This window comes from Sciurus vulgaris (assembly GCF_902686455.1).
Source record: "Sciurus vulgaris genome assembly, chromosome: 3".
Classification (NCBI taxonomy): Eukaryota; Metazoa; Chordata; class Mammalia; order Rodentia; family Sciuridae; genus Sciurus; species Sciurus vulgaris.
The window spans coordinates 160,542,795-160,564,768 of NC_136463.1; the positions used below are offsets into that span (position 1 = coordinate 160,542,795).

General features: G+C 36.9%; 1 protein-coding gene across 3 annotated transcripts in view; it reads right to left on the minus strand.

Annotated features, from left to right (window-relative positions):
- Positions 1-21,974, minus strand: part of LOC306656706 (gamma-crystallin A) — a 46,867-nt gene that overhangs the window by 15,378 nt on the left and 9,515 nt on the right. For 2 of the 3 annotated variants that reach the window (XM_079132224.1, XM_079132223.1), the window contains exons 2-4: positions 19,801-19,883; positions 18,584-18,671; positions 16,844-16,915 (exon numbers count right to left, since the gene is read on the minus strand). In XM_079132224.1, the coding sequence (XP_078988350.1) occupies positions 16,844-16,915; positions 18,584-18,667 (156 nt within the window). In that variant the 5' untranslated portion in view covers positions 18,668-18,671; positions 19,801-19,883. Of the gene's footprint in view, positions 1-16,843; positions 16,916-18,583; positions 18,672-19,800; positions 19,884-20,372; positions 20,452-21,974 lie in introns of all 3 variants that reach the window. The other variant, XM_079132222.1, reaches the window with a different exon arrangement.

The following is a 21,974-nucleotide window of genomic DNA, read 5'->3' on the forward strand; positions in this document are numbered from 1 at the left end:
AGAGTTTCTGACCCTCAGTGTCAAAGCAATTGGACGTGTGCTTACATCAGTGAGATTTGCCAAAGTAAAAGCAGGCGCGTGATCTGCAAAGATAGCTTGTATGCTCCTAAGAAGTTTTGCAAATGTGATTCGGGTGTCACAAAATTATACTTACTAAACATTTTAATGCTTATGAAGACAAAGGGCAAATTTCAAATGTGGTAAGTATTGGCAAATCTATGACTTGACTGATTCTATCCAATAGTAGTTTTTCCAAAAATTGAAACTTTGTATTGCAAAAGAGAAAGACAAATAACTTTAGAGAAAGATGGACAAAAGACTTTAGCAGGCACTTCACAGAAGAGGAAATGTAAGAACAGCTGTCCATCAGGGATCAGGAGCAGTGAAACATCACATATTTAACAGACTGACAAAACTTTAAGTCTGAAAGCACCAGTGTGCATAACCAATGTTGCTGATCACATGGGAATGATCATTTTGGAAAAAAAATTTGATTTTGTATGGAGTGTTGAAGATGCTCATACCTTACAATTTAGCAATTTCTCAGGCATACACCACACAGAAACTCTTGCCACACAATGGAGATATATAAAAGAAATAACCCAAATGTCTAAGACTGCAAAAATGTGCAAGCACATTGTGACATATTGCTAAGGTAAAATGCAATAAGCAATGATAATAAACTATGGCTACATTAATGACATGGGTAAATTTCTGGAATGCAAGGTAGAGTAAAAAAAGAGCCATAGAGAAACACATTTGCTATTATTCTACTTATAAAAAATTCAGACACTGTGCAAAATTAAACAATATATTGCTTAGAGATTCATCTGTGGTGAAACTACAAAGATGTAAAAGTAAATAATGATTCTCTTGATACTGTTCCATTTCACATGCTTGGTCGGTTTGTTTGCTTTGTCTTTGTACTTTAAACCTATATGATAAGTATGTTAATATTGATGATCTATTGATGATCTACACTACCCATAATTAATATTGAAAGCATATTTTTTAATTCCTCATTAAGATTTGTTAATATTGATCTTTTGTTGAAAACAAAGGTCCCTCTCCTTGTCATGAATTCACTCTCATTTCTGCATGACTCAGTCTGAGCGTTCTTCAGGAGAAGAAGACACTTGGCAGCTTCTGTGTAGAAGACAGGCCTTTGGAGGGCAGAACCAGCCTCCTCAAGAGGAAGGAGGTTGGGGCTGGGGCGGTGGCTCAGTGGTAGAGAGCTTGCCTAGCACATGTGAGGCTTGGGGTTTGATCCTTGGCACCACATTTAAAAAAATAAGCAAAATAAAGCTATTGTGTTCATCTATAATTAAAAATATGAAAAGAAGAGGAAGGAGGTGGCCATGCTAGTGGAGGCAGACATGGAAATATTAGCACTGAGGTTGAAGGCTCCCGGTGCCACCATCCTGTACTTGTAGTTGGTCATTGTTCATGACACCATGTACATCGTGGTCTCAGTTCTCAGGAGCACCTGATGTGGTGGGGTGTCAGCCTGCCTTCTCAGGCATGCTTGTTTAAAACTAGGGAATTGGGGTCAGGTGTGGTGGTGCATACTTGTAATCCCAGCAATTTGGGAGGCTGAAGCAGGAGGATTGCAAGTTTGAGGACGACTTCAGCAACTTAGCGAGACCCTGAGCAACTTATGGAGATCCTGTCTCAAAATAAAAAATAAAAAGGGCTGGGGATGTGGCTCAGTGCTTAAGCACCTGTGAGTTTAGTCCATGTTACCAGAGAGAGAAGAGAGAGAATGAATTGGGGATCAAAGTTGTTAAATAATTTATCGGCGGTCATACAGATATTGGAATGTGGCTTCAGGAAGAGAGAAGAAAGCAGGGTGATGATGGTCTCTAATTCCATGCTCTCATGTACTCACTTTTACTTTCTCTGCTTCCTTTTCTCCCCCTGACCCTTCTCCATCAAATGGAGCTGAAGAATATTTTTAACACTTGTTTTATTTTTTGAAGGAAAATTTATGCCTTTCCTTCAGTTTAAATCAAGTAAAGCACCTTCTATTTATCAGACGCTAGCTGTAAAAAGCCCTGACTTACATAAGGCCCTTTGTTGAACTTTTGCCCAGTCCAGAGTCCTCAGAAGAAAAAAGTTTTTTATCAGCAAAACACAGCTTCCTCTCAGGAAGTCGTGTTGTGCCTGTGATGCCTGTCGGTCACCAGGTGGCAGCAAAGAGCCCTGGAGAAAGGGATCAAACCAAAGTACAGAACCCATATTGTATGTTCTGAGGCCCATTTCAGTTGCAGGAAATTCTACATAATCTGATTAGTATTCAACTGGGTTTTAAACTTAAGCTTGGGAAGGATTTTAGCTGTTGCTTAGGAGACATTTTATCTAAAGGAATCAAAGGTCGTTTAGCTATAGGAAGGAGTTTCTTCTTTTCAACAACTCTTATCTCCTAGTTAAAACAATTAAAAGAAAAAATATATTAAATCCCAAAGGTCTGTTTTAAAACACTCTCACAGTCTCATTTTTGAAATGCTACATTTCCATTCAGAGGCCCTGCTAATTCCTTATTCAAGACATGAAGGATGCCCCTGAGTGGAGTTAATGTGTAGCCACCAGAGGAAGGCCTGAGGTGGCATTTTGGATGCAGGGAAGAGCTTGCGAGGGTCACAGGGATCCATCCTCAGATTCTTATATTAGTTCCTCAAATCATACCCTTTGTTATAATTAGTTTTCCAAAACAGGCAAAGTTCACATTGTGTTAATAATACACATAGATGCTTGATTAGCTATTAATTTTTGTATAGAGTGGTGTTTCTAAACCAGATGTAATTTCATCTCTTAGGGGACATTTGGCATCTGGAAACACTTTTTTTTTTTTTTTTTTTAATGGTCAAATTGGAGAAAATCAACTTTCATTCAATAGCTAGAGTCCGGATACGCTGTTGAACATCCTACAATGTACATAAGAATCCCCAGCTCCAACTTCCTACACACACAACGGAGAATAATGTTAAGAAATCCTGATATAGAGGGACACCAGAGATATGTAATACCCAGGGCTGGGGATGTTGTTCAGTGGTATAGTGCTTTCCTAGCATACCTGAAGCCCTGGGTTCAATTCCCCAGCATAAATAAATAAATAAATAAAAAGAAAGAAAGAACAAAGAAAAAAAGGATCAGATACCCAGCCCAGTCCATGAGTACCAGAACCTTGATCCTAGCTATTATTTAAAGGTTACCATATGTCAAACACTGGGCTTTGTTGGTACTAACTTACTTTGTGTCCACACAAACCTATATTCTTTTCACTGCTTTTACAAATGAAATTGAAGCAGGTAGAGGTTAGGAAATATGTCCAGGGTTATTCTGCTTGTAATTGGCACAGTTGAGGTTCAGAGTCAGACAGCTGAGGCTTTAGAATCTTAGCATTTAACATTTCGACAACTGCATTTCACATATAAATCGATAAATGATCCTATCTCTTAGCAATAAACAAATGCTGGCCTTAGAAAAAAACGTCTCCCACTAGGGAGACATTGTCTGTTTCTATTCTAAACTGATCCTTTTGTAGTGAATGCATACATCTGGGCTTCTGAGCATTGGTCACTGATTGTGAAGATGGGGAGTATGTATTCCTGTACAGAGGATTTTTAACAAGTGAACGAGTGATGAAGTGAATGGGGCATATCAGCTGGTTCACCTCCAGACAGCATGTCTTCCTCTTCTAGCCCCCTGTATGAACCTGATTAACTCAAGCTACTCAAACATCCACATTTGCAACCCTTGATTGATGGCCCAGACAAGACAAGGGGTTCCCAGTGCCATTCCCTCCAGAATGAAACTTTCTATATTTGTCCTCTGGTCATGTGAATTGGAATCAATTTGTCAAATGTGTCTGATGCCTGCTCTAGCTTCCCCAGGCCCAGAAGATGAGGGGAGAAAGAAGAATCAATCAAAAATTTTCAAAATGAAGGAATCAATAAGTCAAATTAAAAATTCATGGGAAAGCGTCACCAACAGACTAAGACCACTTGGAAGACAGAATTTCAGGCAATGAAGACAAAATATATAATCTTGAAAATAAAATTGGTCATGGAGAAAAATGTTAAGACACCATGAACAGAATTTTTAAGAAATAGGGGATAACATTAAAAGGCCAAATCTAATATTCACAGGGGTAGATGAAGGCTCTGAAGTACAAACCTATGAAATGCACAAACTTTTCAATGACATAATAACAGAAAATTTCCCAAATTTTAAGAATGAAATGAAAACTCAAATACAGAAGTTACACAATATTCCAAATATACAAAATTACAAGAGACTCACTCTTGCCTAACACTATGAAAATGCTTCTCATACAGAATAAGGATAGAATTTTAAAAGTAGCTAGAGAAAAACAAATGGTCACATTTAGAGGTAAACCAATCCAGATTGAGCCAATTTTTCAAGCCAGACCCTGGAAGCAAGGAGGTCTTGGAATAATATATACCAAGCTCTGAAAGAAAATGAATGCCAACCAAGAATACTATATCCAGCAAAATTAAGCTTCATATTTGAAGATGAGGAAAAAAATCTTCCATGGTAAATAAAAATTAAAAGAATTCACAACCAGAAAGCCAGCATTACAAAATATACTCAATAAAATATTTCATTAAGAAGAAATGGAGACTACAAATGAAAATCATCCAAAGGTGAAACTACAATGGAAAAATTGAATATCAAAAGAGAATCCAATTCAACTTAAAAACTAGAAATAAATCAAAATTTCAGGAAATAAAGCATCTCTTAAAAATAACACTGAATGTTAATGTACTCAACTCATTAGTCAAAAGACATAGGTTCAGTAGAAATAATTGGATCTAACTTTCCTGTTCATATATGAATATACCATTAAAATGAAACTCCACATCATGTACAACCACAAGAATGGGATCCTAGTTAGAATAAGTTATACTACATGTATGCAAAATATGTCAAAATACACTTTACTGTCATGTATTTCTAAAAAGAACAAATACAATTTATAAAAAAGATACAAGCTGGCAGATTGGATTAAAAAACATGATCCAACAATATGCTGTCTTCAAGACTCACCTCATAAGCAAAGATATCCACAGACTGAAAGTGAAAGGATGGGGGAAAACCTGTTGTTTACATGGATCTCACAAACAAGCAGGGGTTTCTATTCTCATATCTGATAAAGTGAACTTCAAGCCAAAGTTAATCAGAAGAGACAAAGAAGTTCATTTCATACTGCTTAAGGGAATTATACATCAATAAGACATATCATAAATATTTATACTCCAAACAATGGAGCATCTACATACATCAAACAAACCCTTCTTGATATCAAGAATCAAGTAAATCACAACATAATAATTCTGGGTTACTTTAACATGCCTCTCTCATCACTAGACAGATCATCCAAACAAAAACTAAATAGAGAAGTTACAGAACTAAAAAATACAATTAATAATTTAGACTTAACAGACATATATAGAATATTTCATCCATCAGTGACTGAATACATTTTCTTCTCAGCTGCACATGGAACATTTTCCAAAATAGACCATATTTTAGGACACAAAGCAACTCTTTACAATACAAAAAAAAAAAAAAAAATAGAGATAATATCCTGCATTATGTCAGGTCATAATGGAGTAAAATTAGAAATCAGAGATCCAAGATAGTGGACTAGAGGGAAGCTGCATTCCTCATCACTCTGTGTCTTGGGATTCAATCAGAGGAAATACTGTTTTTCTTTGAGGCAGTCTATGCTGCCTACCAAAACCCTATAGTTTATCCTCCGTTTATCCGCCATGACTGTCTGCCCTCTGCCTGCCTTTTGAGTGCAGATCACTCACTGATTACCTATAATCTGCCACTTGCCCATTTGCCTGCCTCTTGCCTGCTCATTGACAACTTTTCACCCACCCATCACCCATCACCCAATGTCCACCGGCTAACCATCCATCATTAGCTTGCAGACCGCCAACAGACCACCAGTGGATCGCCTGCTGCCCACTGTTGCCTGGAAGCTCATTGCCACAGTATCTGCAGGTTTGGTTACACGTGGCTGATGCCATCTTAGGACACTGGCCAGGGCCTGCAGGTTTGCCACTGCTACCACTGCCATCTTGGGGCATGGCCACAGGCCATGGTCTCGAGATATATTGGGGTACCTGCAAGTCCGATTACACCTAAGGTCTTCCTGTTGGGGGTGCTAGTGGCTGCCATCTGGCTGCCTTTTTTCAGGGTCCCTCCTTTGTGTGAGCACATCCCTGGTGGACTTTCTGCAAGTTGAAAAGGCATTAAGATCTTGGGACTGTAGCAAAGCAGGACCTGGGGAAGCTGAAACCCAGGTCCGTAAGATTGCAGCTGAGTTTGTGTGGGCCAGTCTGGGACTGGCAACCCTGTACAAAGCCAGAGACTAGGTTGAAGAATCTGTAGAAAACTGGACTCATTCTAGCTCAGTGAGTCCTGAAGAGTGCAGGGACATAAGGGGCCAGCTACGAGGGGTGGGATGACTGGAAGAAGGTGTGACGGCATCTTGCTATTGGCTCACCCACACAACCAATCCAGCACCCACTAAACTGGAGCTAACATCAAACTTCAGAGAACCCAGCCTATTGATGGAAAATGGAAGCTGAGAACATTTTTGAAAGTCAATGGAAGCAATCATTCAATTTTTCCATTGAGAGCCCCCCCCTTTTTTTTCCCACCCTCTCTCACATCTCTACCATCTTTGAATCCAAATATTTTTCATGCATCAATTTATTGAGGAATGGGATATCTGAATAGCATATTACAGTTTTGCTGTGCATTCTTATATTTTTACTTTAAAAAAAATCAATATATATTTTTTCTCTCACCTGTCTACCTTGATTTTCTTTTTCACTTCTCTCATACTAACAGCCTACCTCTATTAATTCCTCCTTCACTCTTACTGTAAATTTTTACCTCTATCTTCTCTCCTTCTCCCTCATAAACATCGTATCTTATGTTACTTCTGTTCCCTCATTGTCTATCATTTGAAATGGTAAACCCATTTAGCAAACTTACTATTTATATTGTAGACAATAATTGAGCACTTCATTTCTATTTATTGTGACAACACTGTAAATACCTTAATAGGAACCATTTGGTTTAAGGAGGTATATTGTTTGCATTGGGTGCTGTTAATATTGGTCTCCCCCTTAAACTTGAGGTATGGGAAGCCTTCAGGGAAACTCTAAGACTACAGGGTAGAAACCATACTGCCTCAGACCCATACCCCTAGATGGGAAGACACACAAACAACATGAAAAAACAAGGGAACACAGCATCTCAAACAAACCACGATGTTCCAACAATAGAATCTATAGACAACACAGTAGAAGAAATGTCAGAGGAATGTAGAAAATACATAGTAAGATTGATCTTTGAAATAAAAGATGGTATCAGAAAGAAAATACAGGAAGTGAGAGATCACTTCAATAAAGAGGCAGAGATCATAAAAAGGAATTAAGCAGAAATCCTTGAAATGAAGGAACCAATAAACCAAATTAAAAATTCAATGGAAAATATCACCAACAGACTAGACCACTGGAAGACAGAACCTCAGACAATGAAGATAAAATAAATACTCTTGAAAATAAAGTTGACCACATAGAAGAGTAAGAAACCATGAAGAGAACTTCCAAGAAATATGGAATGACAAGAAAAGACCAAATTTAAGATTTATCAGAATAGATGAAGGCATGGAGATACAAATCAAAGGATTGCACAGTCTTTTCAATGACATAATATCAGAAAATTTCCCAAATCTAAAGAATGAAATGGAAAATCAACTATAAGATGCTTACAGGACCCCAAATGTACAAAATTACAGTAGACCCACATCAACACACATTATAATAAGAACATACAGAATACAGATAGAATTCTAAAGACTGTGAGAGAAAAAAAAAATCAAATTACATATAGTGGGAAACCAATTCGGATCTCAGTTGGTTTCTCAACCCAGACCCTGAATGCCAGGAGGTCCTGGAATAACATATATCAAGCTCTGAAAGAAAATGAATGCCAACTGAGAATTTTATATCCAGCAAAACTAATAAAAAGCCTTCCATGATAAACAAAATTTAAAAGACTTCACAACTAGAAAGCCTGCATTACAGAACATTCTCAGCAAAGTATTCTATAAGGAGGAAATGAAAAAAGAAACAAAAAACAACAAACAAACAAACAAAAAATGAAAACCAGCAAAGAGAGGAACTACACTAAAGAAAAAGTCAATCAAAGAAGAAACTAAGTCAAGTTGAAAACCAAAAATAAGCCAAAATGACCAGGAATACAAATCATATCTTAATTAAAACACTGAATGTTAATGGCCTACACTCATCAATCAAAAGACCTAGACTGGCAGATTGGATTTAAAAAAAAAAAGACCCAACAAAATGCTGTCTTCAAGAGACTCAACTCCTAGGAAAAGATATCCACAGACTGAAGGTGAAATGTTGGAAAAAAAACATATCACTCACAGGGACTGTGTATACAATCAGGGGTCTCTATCCTCATATCAGAAAAAGTGGACTTCAAACAAAAGTTAGTCAGAAGGGATAAAGAAGGATATTTCACACTGCTTAAGGGAATCATACATCAACAAGACGTAACAAGTGTAAATATATATGTACCAAGCAATGGAGCATCTATGTACATCAAACAGACCCTTCTCAATTTCAAGAATTGAATAGACCACAACACAATAATATTAGGTGACTTTCTCAGCACTGGATAGGTCTTCCAAACAAAAACAAAACAAAGAAACCATAGACTGAATAATATAATCAATGATTTTGACTTAATGGACATATATGGAGTATTTCATCCTTCATCAAGCAAAAATACTTTCTTCTCAGCAGGACATGAATCCTTCTCCAAAATAGACCATATGTTATGCCACAAAGCTACTGTTAGCAAATAAAAAAAAAAAAAAAAAAAAAATAGAAATACTACCCTGCATTCTATCAGATCTAATGGAATGAAACTAGAAATCAATGATTAAATTAAAAATAGAAGCTACTCCAACACCTAGAGACTAAATAGCATGCTATTGAATGACTAATGGATAAAAGAAGAAATCAGGGAGGAAATTAAAAAAATACTTAGAAGTAAATGAGAACACTGATGCAACATATCAAAATCTCTGGGTCACCATGATGGTAATGCTAGGAGGAAAGTTCACTGCATTGAGCTCATACATTAAAAGAATAAAAAGTCAACAAATAAATGACCTAACATTACATCTCAAAGCCCTAGAAAAAGAACAAATCAACACCAAAAGCAGCAGAAGACAGGAAATAATTAAAATCAGAACTGAAATCAATGAAATTGAAATAAAAGAAACAATTGAAAAAATTGACAAAACAAAAAGTTGGTTCTTTTGGGAAAAAAAGAAAAGTGGTAAGTCCTTAGCCACACTAACAAAGAGAAAGAGAGAGAAAATTACTAAAATTTGTGGTGAAAAAAGAAATATCACAATGGACACTACTAAAATACAGAAGATAATTAGAATCTATTTTGAAAATTTATGCTCAAATAAAATAGAAAATCTCAAAGACATTTACAAACTTTCTAGAGACATATGCTGTACCCAAACTAAAGCAGGAGGACATAAACAATTTAAACAGATCAATTTCAAGCAATGAAATAGAAGACGCCTTCAAAAGCCTACAAATCAAAAAAACCCAGAACCAGACAGATTCTCAAGTGATTTCTAAAAGACCTTCAAAGAAGAATTAACAACAATACTCCTCAAATTATTCCATGAAATAGAAAAGGAGGGAACCCTTCCAAATTCATTCCATGAGGCTAGTATCACCCAGATACCAAAACCAGACAAAGACACATCAGTGGAAGACCAATATCCCCAATAAACATGGACACAAAAATTCTCAATGAAATTCTGGCAAATTGCATACAAAAAAATATGAAAAGATTGTGAATCACAATCAAGTGGGGTTCATTCCAGTGATGCAAGTTGGGTTCAATACACAAAAATCAATAAACAGAACACATTACATCAATAGACTTAATGACAAGAATAATAAGATCATCTCAATAGATGCAGAAAAAAACATTTGATAAAATACAGTGTCTTTCCATGTTCAAAACACTAGAAAAAACTAAGATGGAAGGAATCTACCTCAACATTGTAAAAGTCACATATGCTAAACCCAAGGCCAACATCATTATAATAGAGAAAAGCATTCCCTCTAAAAACTGGAACAAGATGGGATGCCTTCTTTCACCACTTCTATTCAACATAGTCCTTGAAACTCTATCCAGAGCAATCAGACAGATGAAAGAAATTAAAGGGATGTGAATAGGAAAAGAAGAACTCAAACTATCACTATTTATTGATGATATAATTCTATATTTAGAAGATCCAAAAAATTCCATCAACTTCTGGAACTCATAAATGAATTCAGCAAAGTATAGGATATATAATCAATACCCATAAATCGAATGCATTTCTGTGCATAAGCAATGAATCCACTATAAGAGAAATTAGGAAAACTACCCCATTCACAATAGCCTCGGGGGGGAAAAAAAAAAAAAAAGACCTCTACAATGAAAATTACAGAACACTAAAGAAAAAAATTAAACAAAACCTTAGAAGATGGAAAGATCTCCCTTATTCTTGGATAGGCAGAATTAATATTGTCAAAATGGCCATACTACAAAAGTAATATACAGATTCAATGCAATTCTTATTAAAATTCCAATGACATTCTTCATAGAACTAGAAAAAGCAATCATGAAATTCATTTGGAAAAATAAAAGTCCCAGAATAGCCAAAGCAATCCTTAGCAGGAAGAGTGAAGCAGGAGGCATCACAATACCAGACCTTTAACTATACATAAAGCAATAGCAACAAAAATGGCATGGTATTGGCACCAAAATAGACATGAAGATCCATGGTACAAAATAGAAGACACAGAGACAAACCCGCATAAATACAGTTATCTCATACCAGACAAAGATGCCAAAAACATACATTGGAGAAAAGATAGCCTATTCAAAAAATGGTGCTAGAAAAATCCATATATAACAAAATGAAATTATACCCCTATCTCTCAGCCTGCACAAAACTCAACGCAAAGTGGATCAAAGACTTAGGCACTAGACCAGACATCCTGCTCCTAATAGAAGAAAAAGTTGGCCCAAATCTTCATCATGTCAGCTTAGGACCTGACTTTCTTAACAAGACTCCTAAAGCACAAAAAGTAAAATTAAGAATCAATAAATGGGATGGATTCAAACTAAAAAGCTTCTTCTCAGCAAAGGAAACAATCAATAACATGAAGAGAGAACCTACAGAATGGGAAAAAATTCTTACCACACGCACCTCAGAGCAGTAATCTCCAGGATATATAAAAAAACTCAAAAAAACTTAACACCAATAAAACAAATAACCCAATCAAGAAATGGGCTAAGGAACTGAACAGACACTTCACAGAAGAAGAAACACAGTCAATCAACAAACATATGAAAAAATGTTCATCATCTCTTGCAATTAGAGAAATGCAAATCAAAACTACTCTAAGATTTCATTTCAGTCCAGTCAGAATGGCAATTAACAAGAATACAAGCAACAATAAGTTTTAGTGAAGATGCGGGGGAAAAGGTACACTCACACATTGTTGGTGGGACTGCAGATTGATGCAACCACTTTGGAAAGCAGTATGGAGATTTCTCAGAAAACTTGGAATGGACCCACCATTTGACCCAGTTATCCCACTCCTCGGTTTATACCCAAAGGACTTAAAATCAACATATTACAGTGACACAGTCACATCAATATTTATAGGAGTTCAATTCACAATAGCTAAACTATGGAACCATCTAGGTGCCCTTCAACAGATGAATGGATAAAGAAAATGTGGTATATATACAAAATGAAATATTACTCACCCTTATAGAAGAATGATATTATGGCATTTGCCAGTAAATGGATGAAACTAGAGAATATCATGTTAAGTGAAATAAGCCAATCCCAAAAAACTGAAGGCCGAATGTTTTCTCTGATAAGTGGATGCTGATCCATAGTGGGGGGTTGGTAGGGAAGACGAAGGAACTTTGGGTTGTGCAGAGGGGCGTGAGAGGAGGGATGGGGTGGTGGGGATGGGAAGGACAGTAGAATGAGACAGACATTATTACCTATATACATATATGATTACACTACTGATGTGACTCAGCACCATGCATAGCCAGAGGAATGAGATGTTGTGCTCCATTTGTGTATAATGTGTCAAAATGCATTCTACTGTCTGTGTAACTAATTAGAACAAGTTAAAAATTTTTAAAAATGCAAAAATTGTTTATAAATGAAACAACAAAAAAGAAATTAGAAATCAATAAGATAAAAAATAGAAATTACTTTAACATCTGGAGACTAAATAATTCACTATTAAACAATGAATGGCTAGCAGAAGAAATCCAGGTTGAAATAAAAAAAATACTTAGAGGCTAATGAAAATAATGGTACAACATATCAAAATCTCTGGGTCAGTAGGAAGGCATTTCTAAGAGGAAAATTCATATTATTGAGCTCATACATTAACAGTATAGAAAGATACCAAATAAGTAGTCTATCAGTACATCACAAGGCCCTAGAAAAACAAGAACAAATCAACACCAAAATCAGCAGAATACAGGAAATTATTAAAACCAGAGCTTAAATCAACAAAATTGAAATTTTAAAATGATTTAAAAATCAATGAATCAAAATTTGTTCTTTGAAAAAAAATAAAATTGATAAACCCTTAACCAAGCTAACCAAGAAAAAGAGAGAGAAAAATGCAAATTACTAATATCTATGATGAAAATGGAAATATCACCACAGATACTACTGAACTATGATAATCAGAAGCTGTTTTGAAAACCTATACTCCAATAAACTAGAAAATCTTGAAGACATCAATAAATTCCTAGAGACATATGACCTACTCAAATTGAACTATGAGGATATAGAAATTTAAACAGATCAGTTTCAAGTAATGAGATTGAAGAAATTATCAAGTGCCAACAAACAAAGAAAAGCCCAGGACCAAATGGATTCTCAGTCGAGTTCTACCAAACCTTTAAAGAAGGACTAATATCAATCCTCTTCAAAGTATTTCTTGAAATAGAAAAGGAGGGAACTCTTCCAAACACATTCTGTGAAGTCAATATCACCCTGATACCAAAACCAGATAAAGACACATTAAGGAAAGAAAACTTCAGATCAATATCCCTGATGAACACAGACGTAAAAATTCTCAATAAAATAATGGCAAATTACATACAAAAACATTAAAAATATAGTGCACCATGATCAAGTGGGGTTTATTCCAGGGATGCAAGGTTGGTTCACCATATTTCATCATATCAATAGACTTAAAGACAAGAATCACATAATAGCTCAGTACAGAAAAGGCATTTGACAAAACACAACATCCATTCATGATTAAAATACTAGAAAAAATAGGACTAAAAGGATCATATCCCAACATTGTTAAAGCTATATACGACAAACACAAGGCCAACATTATCCTAAATGGAGAGAAACTAAAAGCATTCCCTCTAAAAACAGTTCTATTCAATGTAGTCCTCAAATCTCTAGCCAGAGCAATTGGGCAAAAGAATGAAATAAAAGGGATAAAAATAGGAAAAGAAGAGCTAAAACTAGCTCTGTTTGCCAATGACATGATTCTATAGTTAGAAGACTCAAAAAAAAAAAAAAAAAACACCAGAAAACTTCTAGTACTCATAAATGAATTCAGCAAAATAGCAGGATACAAAATTAACACTTATAAATCAATTGCATTCCTCTACTCCAATGACGAATCTACTGAAAGAGAAATTAGGAAAACCATCTCATTCATAATAGCATCAAAAAAATAAAATACACAGGAATCAGTGTAACAAAAGAGGTGAAAGACCTCTACGACGAAAATTACAAAACACTAAAGAAAAGAATTGAGAAAAATCTTAGAAGATGGAAAGACCTCCCACATTCTTGGATAGGGAGAATTAATGATGTTAAAATACCATACTACCAAAAATGCTATAGAGATTCAGTGCAATTCCCATCAAAATTCCAATGATGTTATTCATGGAAATAGAAAAAGTCAATATGCAATTCGTTTGGAAAAACAAGAGGCCCAGAATAGCTGAAGCAATCCTTAGAAAGAAAAGCGAAGCAGGCGGCATCACAATACCAGACCTAAAATTATACTACAAAGCTGTAGTAACAAAACCAGCATGATATTGGCACCAACACAGACATGTGGACCAATGGGACAGAATAGTAGGCACAGAATTAAACCCACGTAAATATAGTTACCTCATACTAGACGAAGGTATCAATATAACATATATGTTGGAGAAAATATGGCCTCTTCAACAAATGGTACTGGGAACACTGGAGAGCCACATGTAGTAGACTAAAATTTAACCCCTGGTTTCTCACCCTGCACAAAACTCAACTCAAAGTAGATCAAGGACCTAAGTATGAAACCAGAAACCCTGTACATACCAGAAGAAGAAAGTAGGCCCAACACTATGGCATATTAGTACAGGAACTGACTTCCTTAATAAGACCCCTAAAGTGCAAGAATAAAAATCTATAATCAATAAGTGGGATGGCCTCAAACTAAAAAGCTTCTTCATAGCAAAGGTATCAATATAACATGAAGAGAGAGATCATGAAGAGAGAGCCTTCAGAGTGGGAGAAAATATTTGCCACTTGTACCTTAGACAAAGCATTCATTTCCAGGATATATGAAGAACTCAAAAAACTAACATGATGATGATGAGGATAATGATGATAATAATAATAATAATAACAACAACAACCAAATCAATAAATAGACAAAGGAACTGAACAGACATTTCACAAAAGAAAAAATATGAATGGTCAACAAATATATTTTTAAAAAGTTCAAGGGCTGGGGCTGTAGCTCAGTAGTACAGCACTTTGCCTAGCATATGTGAGGCATGGAATTTGATCCTCAGCACCACATAAAAATAAGTAACTAAAATAAAGGTATTGTGTCCATCTACAATTAAAAACATTTTTTTAAAAAGTTCAACACCTCTAGCAATTCGAGAAATGTAAATTAAAACTACACAGTGAAATTCCATCTCACACCAGTCAGAATAATAATTATCAAGAATATAAGTAACAATAAATGTTGGTAAGAATGTGGGGGGAAAGCTACATTCATAAGCTGCTGGTAGGACTGCAGATTGGTGCAACCACTCAGGAAATCAGTGTGGGGAGTCCTCAAAGACTAGAAATAGAACCACCATTTGATCCAGTTATCCTGCTCCTCAGTACATACCCAAAGGACTTAAAATCACATACTACAGTGATGCAACCACATCAATGTTTATAGCAGCTCAATTCACAATAGCTAAGCTATGGAACCAACCTAGGTGCCCTTTAATAGATGAATAGATAAAGAAATGTGATATATAAATATATATATATATATATTTATGGCTGAGTAATACTTCATTATATATTACTCAGTCATAAAGAAGAATGACTTTATGACATTTACGGACAAACAGATGGGTTTGGAGACTATTGTGCTAAGTGAAATAAGCCAATTCCAAAAAAACAAAAGTCAAATGTTTTCTCTGATAGGTGGGAGCTTACCCACAGTAAGGGGGCATGAGGGGAAGAATAGAAGTGCACTAGCTTAGACAATGGGGAATGGAGGGAAGTGGGGGATAAGCAAAGGAAAGACAGTAGAACGAATCTGACATAGTTTTCCTGTTACATATATGAAAACAACACAGTGAATCCTACGACTGTGTACATCCATAAGAATAGGACTCTTTTCATAAAAATTTTATTGGTTCTTTTTAATTATATATGACAGCAGAATCCATTTTTATATCATTATACAAGCATGGACTATATCTTATTGTAATTAGGACCCCAGTCTCGTGGATGTACAGTGGTGAGATTCACCATAGTGTAGTCATAAATATACAAAAGTTATGTCAGATTCATTTACACTGTTTTTCCTTTTCCTATCCTTCCCTCCTGCTTCCCTCCTCCTGCAGGCTCACCACCTGCCTTCCATTTCCTCTTCTTTCCTTCAGAGGTGTCTAGAGCTAAAGCAAATTCTAGCTCACCTCTAATAGCAGTCAGCTGCTAAATTCTTACTGAATATTCATTCATACATTCATACCTAGCAACTAGCAACCACTGAACTGACCTAAGGATCATTTAGAACACTATCTCTTTTTCTTAAGATCAGTATATGGTGGCCCAAAGAGGGAAAGGGGCCTATCCTGGGCTCTGCAGGAACAGAGTCAGAGCTCAGACCCAGTCTCTGGATTCCCCGTACTTTTCTGGTGCTGGTACTACTGATGACTTCCAAGGAATCTCAGGAGTCTCAAGGGAAAGGGACAGGTGATGGCAGTAAATGAGCTTCTGTGTCTGGAGAGACACAGAATGAGACTTGGAGATGGAGTCCTAGTCCCAGCTTACACAGCTCATCACAGTGTGGCTTAGCAGATCTACATTACAAAAGGCAGGAGGAGAAATTAGGCAGAAAGAGCCGCTTCTGGACTCCAAGTCTGGTGCTCTATTTGCTGCCCTATCAGGCCTTACACGAAATACACTCATTAGAACTAGATAATCTGCTGTTCAAAAGCACTTTACAAACACGTTACTCAAATGAATGTGATTTTGTGCATTTTGATATAAAACTGTTATTTCATAACTAATACCTGAAAATACATAATTATAAACGTATAAGCTAAATAATCTCTCTTTCAAAATCCCTTCAAAATCTCTTTCAAAATCCCAAGTTACTCTTACCTTGGTAATACCAGCATTGGCAGAAGAATCAGCCCCGTAAATTTTAAAGACTTCCTCAATTGGGATACTGTTCTATTAAATAAAAACAGCAATATCAATGTATTGTTATGTCTTAGCTTTTATTTTATTATAAAACAAAGCTTTATAGCTCATTTGTCTAGTGCTATGTTTGGTAGCATAGGCACTAAATAAATAACTTTCTGAATAAATGAATAAGTTCATCTTCCAGATACCAATTAGTTACCAATTATGTCCCTCATTTTTTTGTTTCTTAAATAAATGTACTTGCAATACAGTAAAGAAGCCAAAATCTTTTTTTATTATGTCATTAAAAAGGAAACATAAAATATGCAATGGAGAAAAGATAGCCTCTTCAACAAATGGTGCTGGGAAAACTAGAAAACCATATGCAACAGAATGAAATTAAACCCCTATCTCTCACCCTGCACAAAACTCAACTCACAATGGATCAAGGACCTCGGAATCAGACCAGAGACCCTGCATCTTATGGAAGAAAAAGTAGGTTCAAACCTTCAACTTGTTGGCTTAGGAGCAGACTTCCTTAACAGGACTCCCATAGCACAAGAAATAAAAGCAAGAATCAACAACTGGGATAGATTCAAACTAAAAAGCTTTCTCTCAGCAAAGGAAACTATCAGTAATGTGAAGAGAGAGCCTACAGAGTGGGAGAATATCTTTGCCACTCATACTTCAGATAGAGCGCTAATATCCAGAATCTATAAAGAACTCAAAAAACTCTACACCAAGAATACAAATAATCCAATCAACAAATGGGCTAAGGAAATGAACAGACACTTCACAGAAGAAGATGTACAAGCAATCAACAGATATATGAAAAAATGTTCAACATCTCTAGTAATAAGAGAAATGCAAATCAAAACTACCCTAAGATTTCATCTCACCCCAATTAGAATGGCGATTATCAAGAACACAAGCAACAATAGGTGTTGGCGAGGATATGGGGAAAAAGGTACACTCATACATTGCTGGTGGGGTTGCAAACTAGTAGAGCCACTCTGGAAAGCAGTATGGAGATTCCTCAGAAAGCTTGGAATGGAACCACCATTTGACCCAGCTATCCCACTCCTTGGCCTATACCCAAAGGACTTAAAATCAGCATACTACAGAGATACAGCCACATCAATGTTCATAGCTGCTCAATTCACTATAGCCAGATTGTGGAACCAACCCAGATGCCCTTCAGTTGATGAATGGATAAAGAAACTGTGGCATATATATACAATGGAATATTACTCTGCCATGAGGAATGACAAAATTATGGCATTCGCAGGCAAATGGATGAAATTGGAGGATATCATGCTAAGTGAGATAAGCCAATCTCAAAAAACTAAAGGACGAATGATCTCGCTGATAAGCGGATGAGGACATATGGGGGGGGGTAAGAGGGGTTAGTGTTAGGGTTAGGGTTAGGTTTAGGGTTAGGGATAAGGAGGGTGGTAAGAATGGAGGAAGAAAGGAATGTATAGAGGGAAAAGAGGGGTTGGAGGGGAGGGGGGAAGGGAAAAAATAACAAAATGAATCAAACAACATTGCCCTATGTAAATTAATGATTTTTAATTAAAATAAAAAAAGGAAACATATACTATTAGTGGATCCTAAATATTTATAAACATTTGTCAAAAAATAACATACATGCACATTAACATATAAATGCACATAATAGATAAGAAATATTCATACATGCAAACTGTTCCTTACCATTAAGATTCCAGCATAAGATGATAAAATCATGGCTTCTCGTTCTCTGTGGTTTGGGTATCTGGGCCGTCCATGAAGTGGCATTTTCCTAAGGGGGAATATGAATAAATAAGACACTAAGTCTGTGGTAATAATCCATAAATAATATGCACTGGCCGTGTGCTACCCACTTATTGATAAAAATCAATGTGATTAACCCTCCATCAGTGAAATCCACTTTGAATTTTTAATCTTCCAAAGCTGGCGATGAATTTGCCCTCTTAATCCGTGTGTTCATAGCTATCAAACACTGGCAAACTGGCTACAGTGGTAGATATTTGGGGTTTTCTACCCAGTATCCTTTCTCCTGCTTGTGGCAATTTGCATGGGGTAAACTGCCTGACCCCACTGTAAACCTATGTGCTTCTAGGGAAAAACACCCCTAGACTCCAAGCTAGTCAGTATGTCCCCTGCCCCATCCACCCAGAGCAAATGGGGACAAGAGGCAGGTCCCAGGGACAACAATTGAGTTTTGAATGAAACTCTGCCAAACATAGACTTGTTTACAGATCTTTGATAGAGGCAACTTTCTTCCCTCTTAAGTTTGTTCAAATTGAATTTTCTGATTATTACAACCAAATTGCTACATTTCCATTCAGGACCAGATAGTCCAAGACCATGGGACAGAAAAAATAACTGGCCTCTGGAATGGACTATTTGATCCTGACCTTGATAGTTCCCTCTCTTATCATCTGAGTATCTGTGTGATGCTACATGTGGAAGAAAACGCTTATAATCCTGGAAAGAAAATTGTTTCACAATTCAAACAGCTTGGCTCAGGTACATATCCGCTTAAATTCTCCAGAGATTGTGTTTGACAGTCCTTAGGAAAATATTGCAGGCTCCACCCCTGAATTGATCATCTTCAAAATCGAAGCATGGACACAATAAAGCATGGTCATGTTTCTCAGGTGGGATGTTTATGCAAAAAAGTTTATTTTTTAATCCAACAGAAACCAATTGGTAGAAATGCAAAATATGTAAACACATCTCTGACTTTATTAAGTTGGCAACTATGGGGTTTCTTCAGGTTTCTAGTTGAGGGAGGACAGTTATCCTGAAGTGTATTCAAATCAGAGTGCCTAATGGTAGAAGAGGCCAGATAGGGCAGGAACTTCCTGCACCATTAATTCAAGACATATGTTAAAAAGAAAAACAACAAACGCATTTCAACTTACACTTCTTCCCACTTCAGCCAAGTTAAGTCTTCTGAGTGATCCAGCCATTGCAAAGCAACACTGATGGCCAAGTCATAGTGTGCCTGGAAGAGGGAAGCACAGACAAGAAGGGGGAGGGCTGAGGCATTGCCCACAGGACTCCCTGGGCCCAATGATAGTGGCACTGCTAAGCCTGCTCTATTTTGTCATGTTCAAAAGGGGAAGGATCATTAACTAAGTCTCATAACCTGATGCTCGGCTAGAAATTCTTCAGGCATTAAATTCATCTCCCACTAGAGCAATTATTTGATTTGTGTGGTTCAGAAAAGAAAGAATAGATTAGTGGAAAGAATATTAACTCAGGAATCAGAGAATCTGAGTTCAAATCTAGGTATTGCCAAAAACTCAGCATATCCTTGGAGTGAGTGATCGATGCTCTCTAGGCCTCGTTTCCTTAAGTTTTAAAATAGAAAAAGGTAAGGGTGAGGGAAGAGGGCCACGGAGAACATCTGATTCTCTGTGATGTCAGAAATGTGCTTTCGAGGTGTAGGGGAAGTGTTGTGGGAACTTGGAGGGAGGACCCTTGTGTCTACCTGGGCAGGTGGTGCAATCTTGGGAGGCTTCAGAGAGGAGGCATTCTCAAAGTTGGAGCTTGAAGGATGAGGACAGTTCCTACAGATAGAGAGGGACATTCCAGTGGAGGGACCAACATGAGCAAAGGATAGGAGGAGGACCTGATTAAGTGACACACAGGGCCTCACATACCGCATAAAGCTGAGGGACAAATTTGAATGCTCATTTCTTTCATAACCATGACCTTTCCCTGGTAATTTCTAAGAGTTTTTCTGTTTAGTAAGTATATTTGCTATTTATCTCTCCTCTCCATCCCCACAGAAAAGGGAAGGTTGGTTTTGATTTTGTTTATTTTAGATGGATTCTAAAGTTCTAACAATTCTCCAAACAACAGAATTATTTCTTCCAGGCACTGAGCCAAACTGAAACGTGAACCTAAATAAATAAAAAGGGAAAATTGGATGGTGCTCGGTTTTGCAACCTAACCCATGGTCTGATGCCTGGATCAGCAGGATTGGATTGCTTTTATACTCATCAGAAATGCAAATTCTCAGCCTGACCCAGGCCTCCCAAATCAAAACAGCATTGCAACAAGACCTCATTAAAGTTTGAGAAGCACAGTTCTAATCTGTTTAATTTCTCTGCTCAATGTGTGTCCAAAGAGAATCAGACTGAACCCCAAACTTGGCTCCAAGGAGGGTTTGAAAAGACAGGGAGCTTTGCTTTAATCAGAGTTGGAGGAAGAGGGGTGGGGGAAGAGGGAGAGATCCTTTCTTCCCTCTTAGTGCAAAGGTAGCAAATGGGCAGCAGGAAAAGCAGAGGGAATACGAATTTCTCTTGCATTAGTGCTTTCTACTAATTTCTCTTGGATTAAATCTTCCTAATTTCTGTGACATGAACTTTCAGAACCTAACCTGAATCTGGGTTTCAACTTGAATAACAAAGGATTCCAGGATTATACATTGCTTTGGTTTACCACTCCCACATCATGCAAATGATAATGAGTCTGTTTGAGAACTGCATGGTAGCTAATTTTGTCAAGAAGTTTTTAACATCTTGAATGCAACATTTTACTTGGCACTATTTGCTTTTTCATCCTTTCTCCCCTAATAGGACTTTTATTTTCTCATTCTGTGTTTGCTTTCAGCTTAGTGGGTCAAAACGACCATACAGACAATGTCAGGATGAGGAAAAGGATGTGTGTTTGCGCGCGCACGCCTGGTTCACTGTGTAACCTCAATCCTGCTTCTGCCCCCTTAATACACATAGAACACGAATGTGAGTCACGTCAGCATGCCTTTCTTTACCATATCATCTAGAAAGGTGGGTTGCCTTCTTCCTTTTGGGTCAAATTCATTTTCCCGAAGTCTGATGCCAATATAATCTCTCCTTAAAAGCAAGAAAGCAGCGTTGATTGAACCATTGTGGGTGACATGGGACTCAGTCTGCAGAAGGAGGCTTCTTCCCAAACCCTCCCTCCCAGACTGAGATGCAGCAGCAGTCAATAATGACCTGGTGGCTGACTTAATATTCAGTTTCGATTTACACAGTAATCTTGCAGTGGTGCAGGTTTAAGAGGTCTAACCATAATTAACTTCAATCACATTTATCTAAAAATTAAA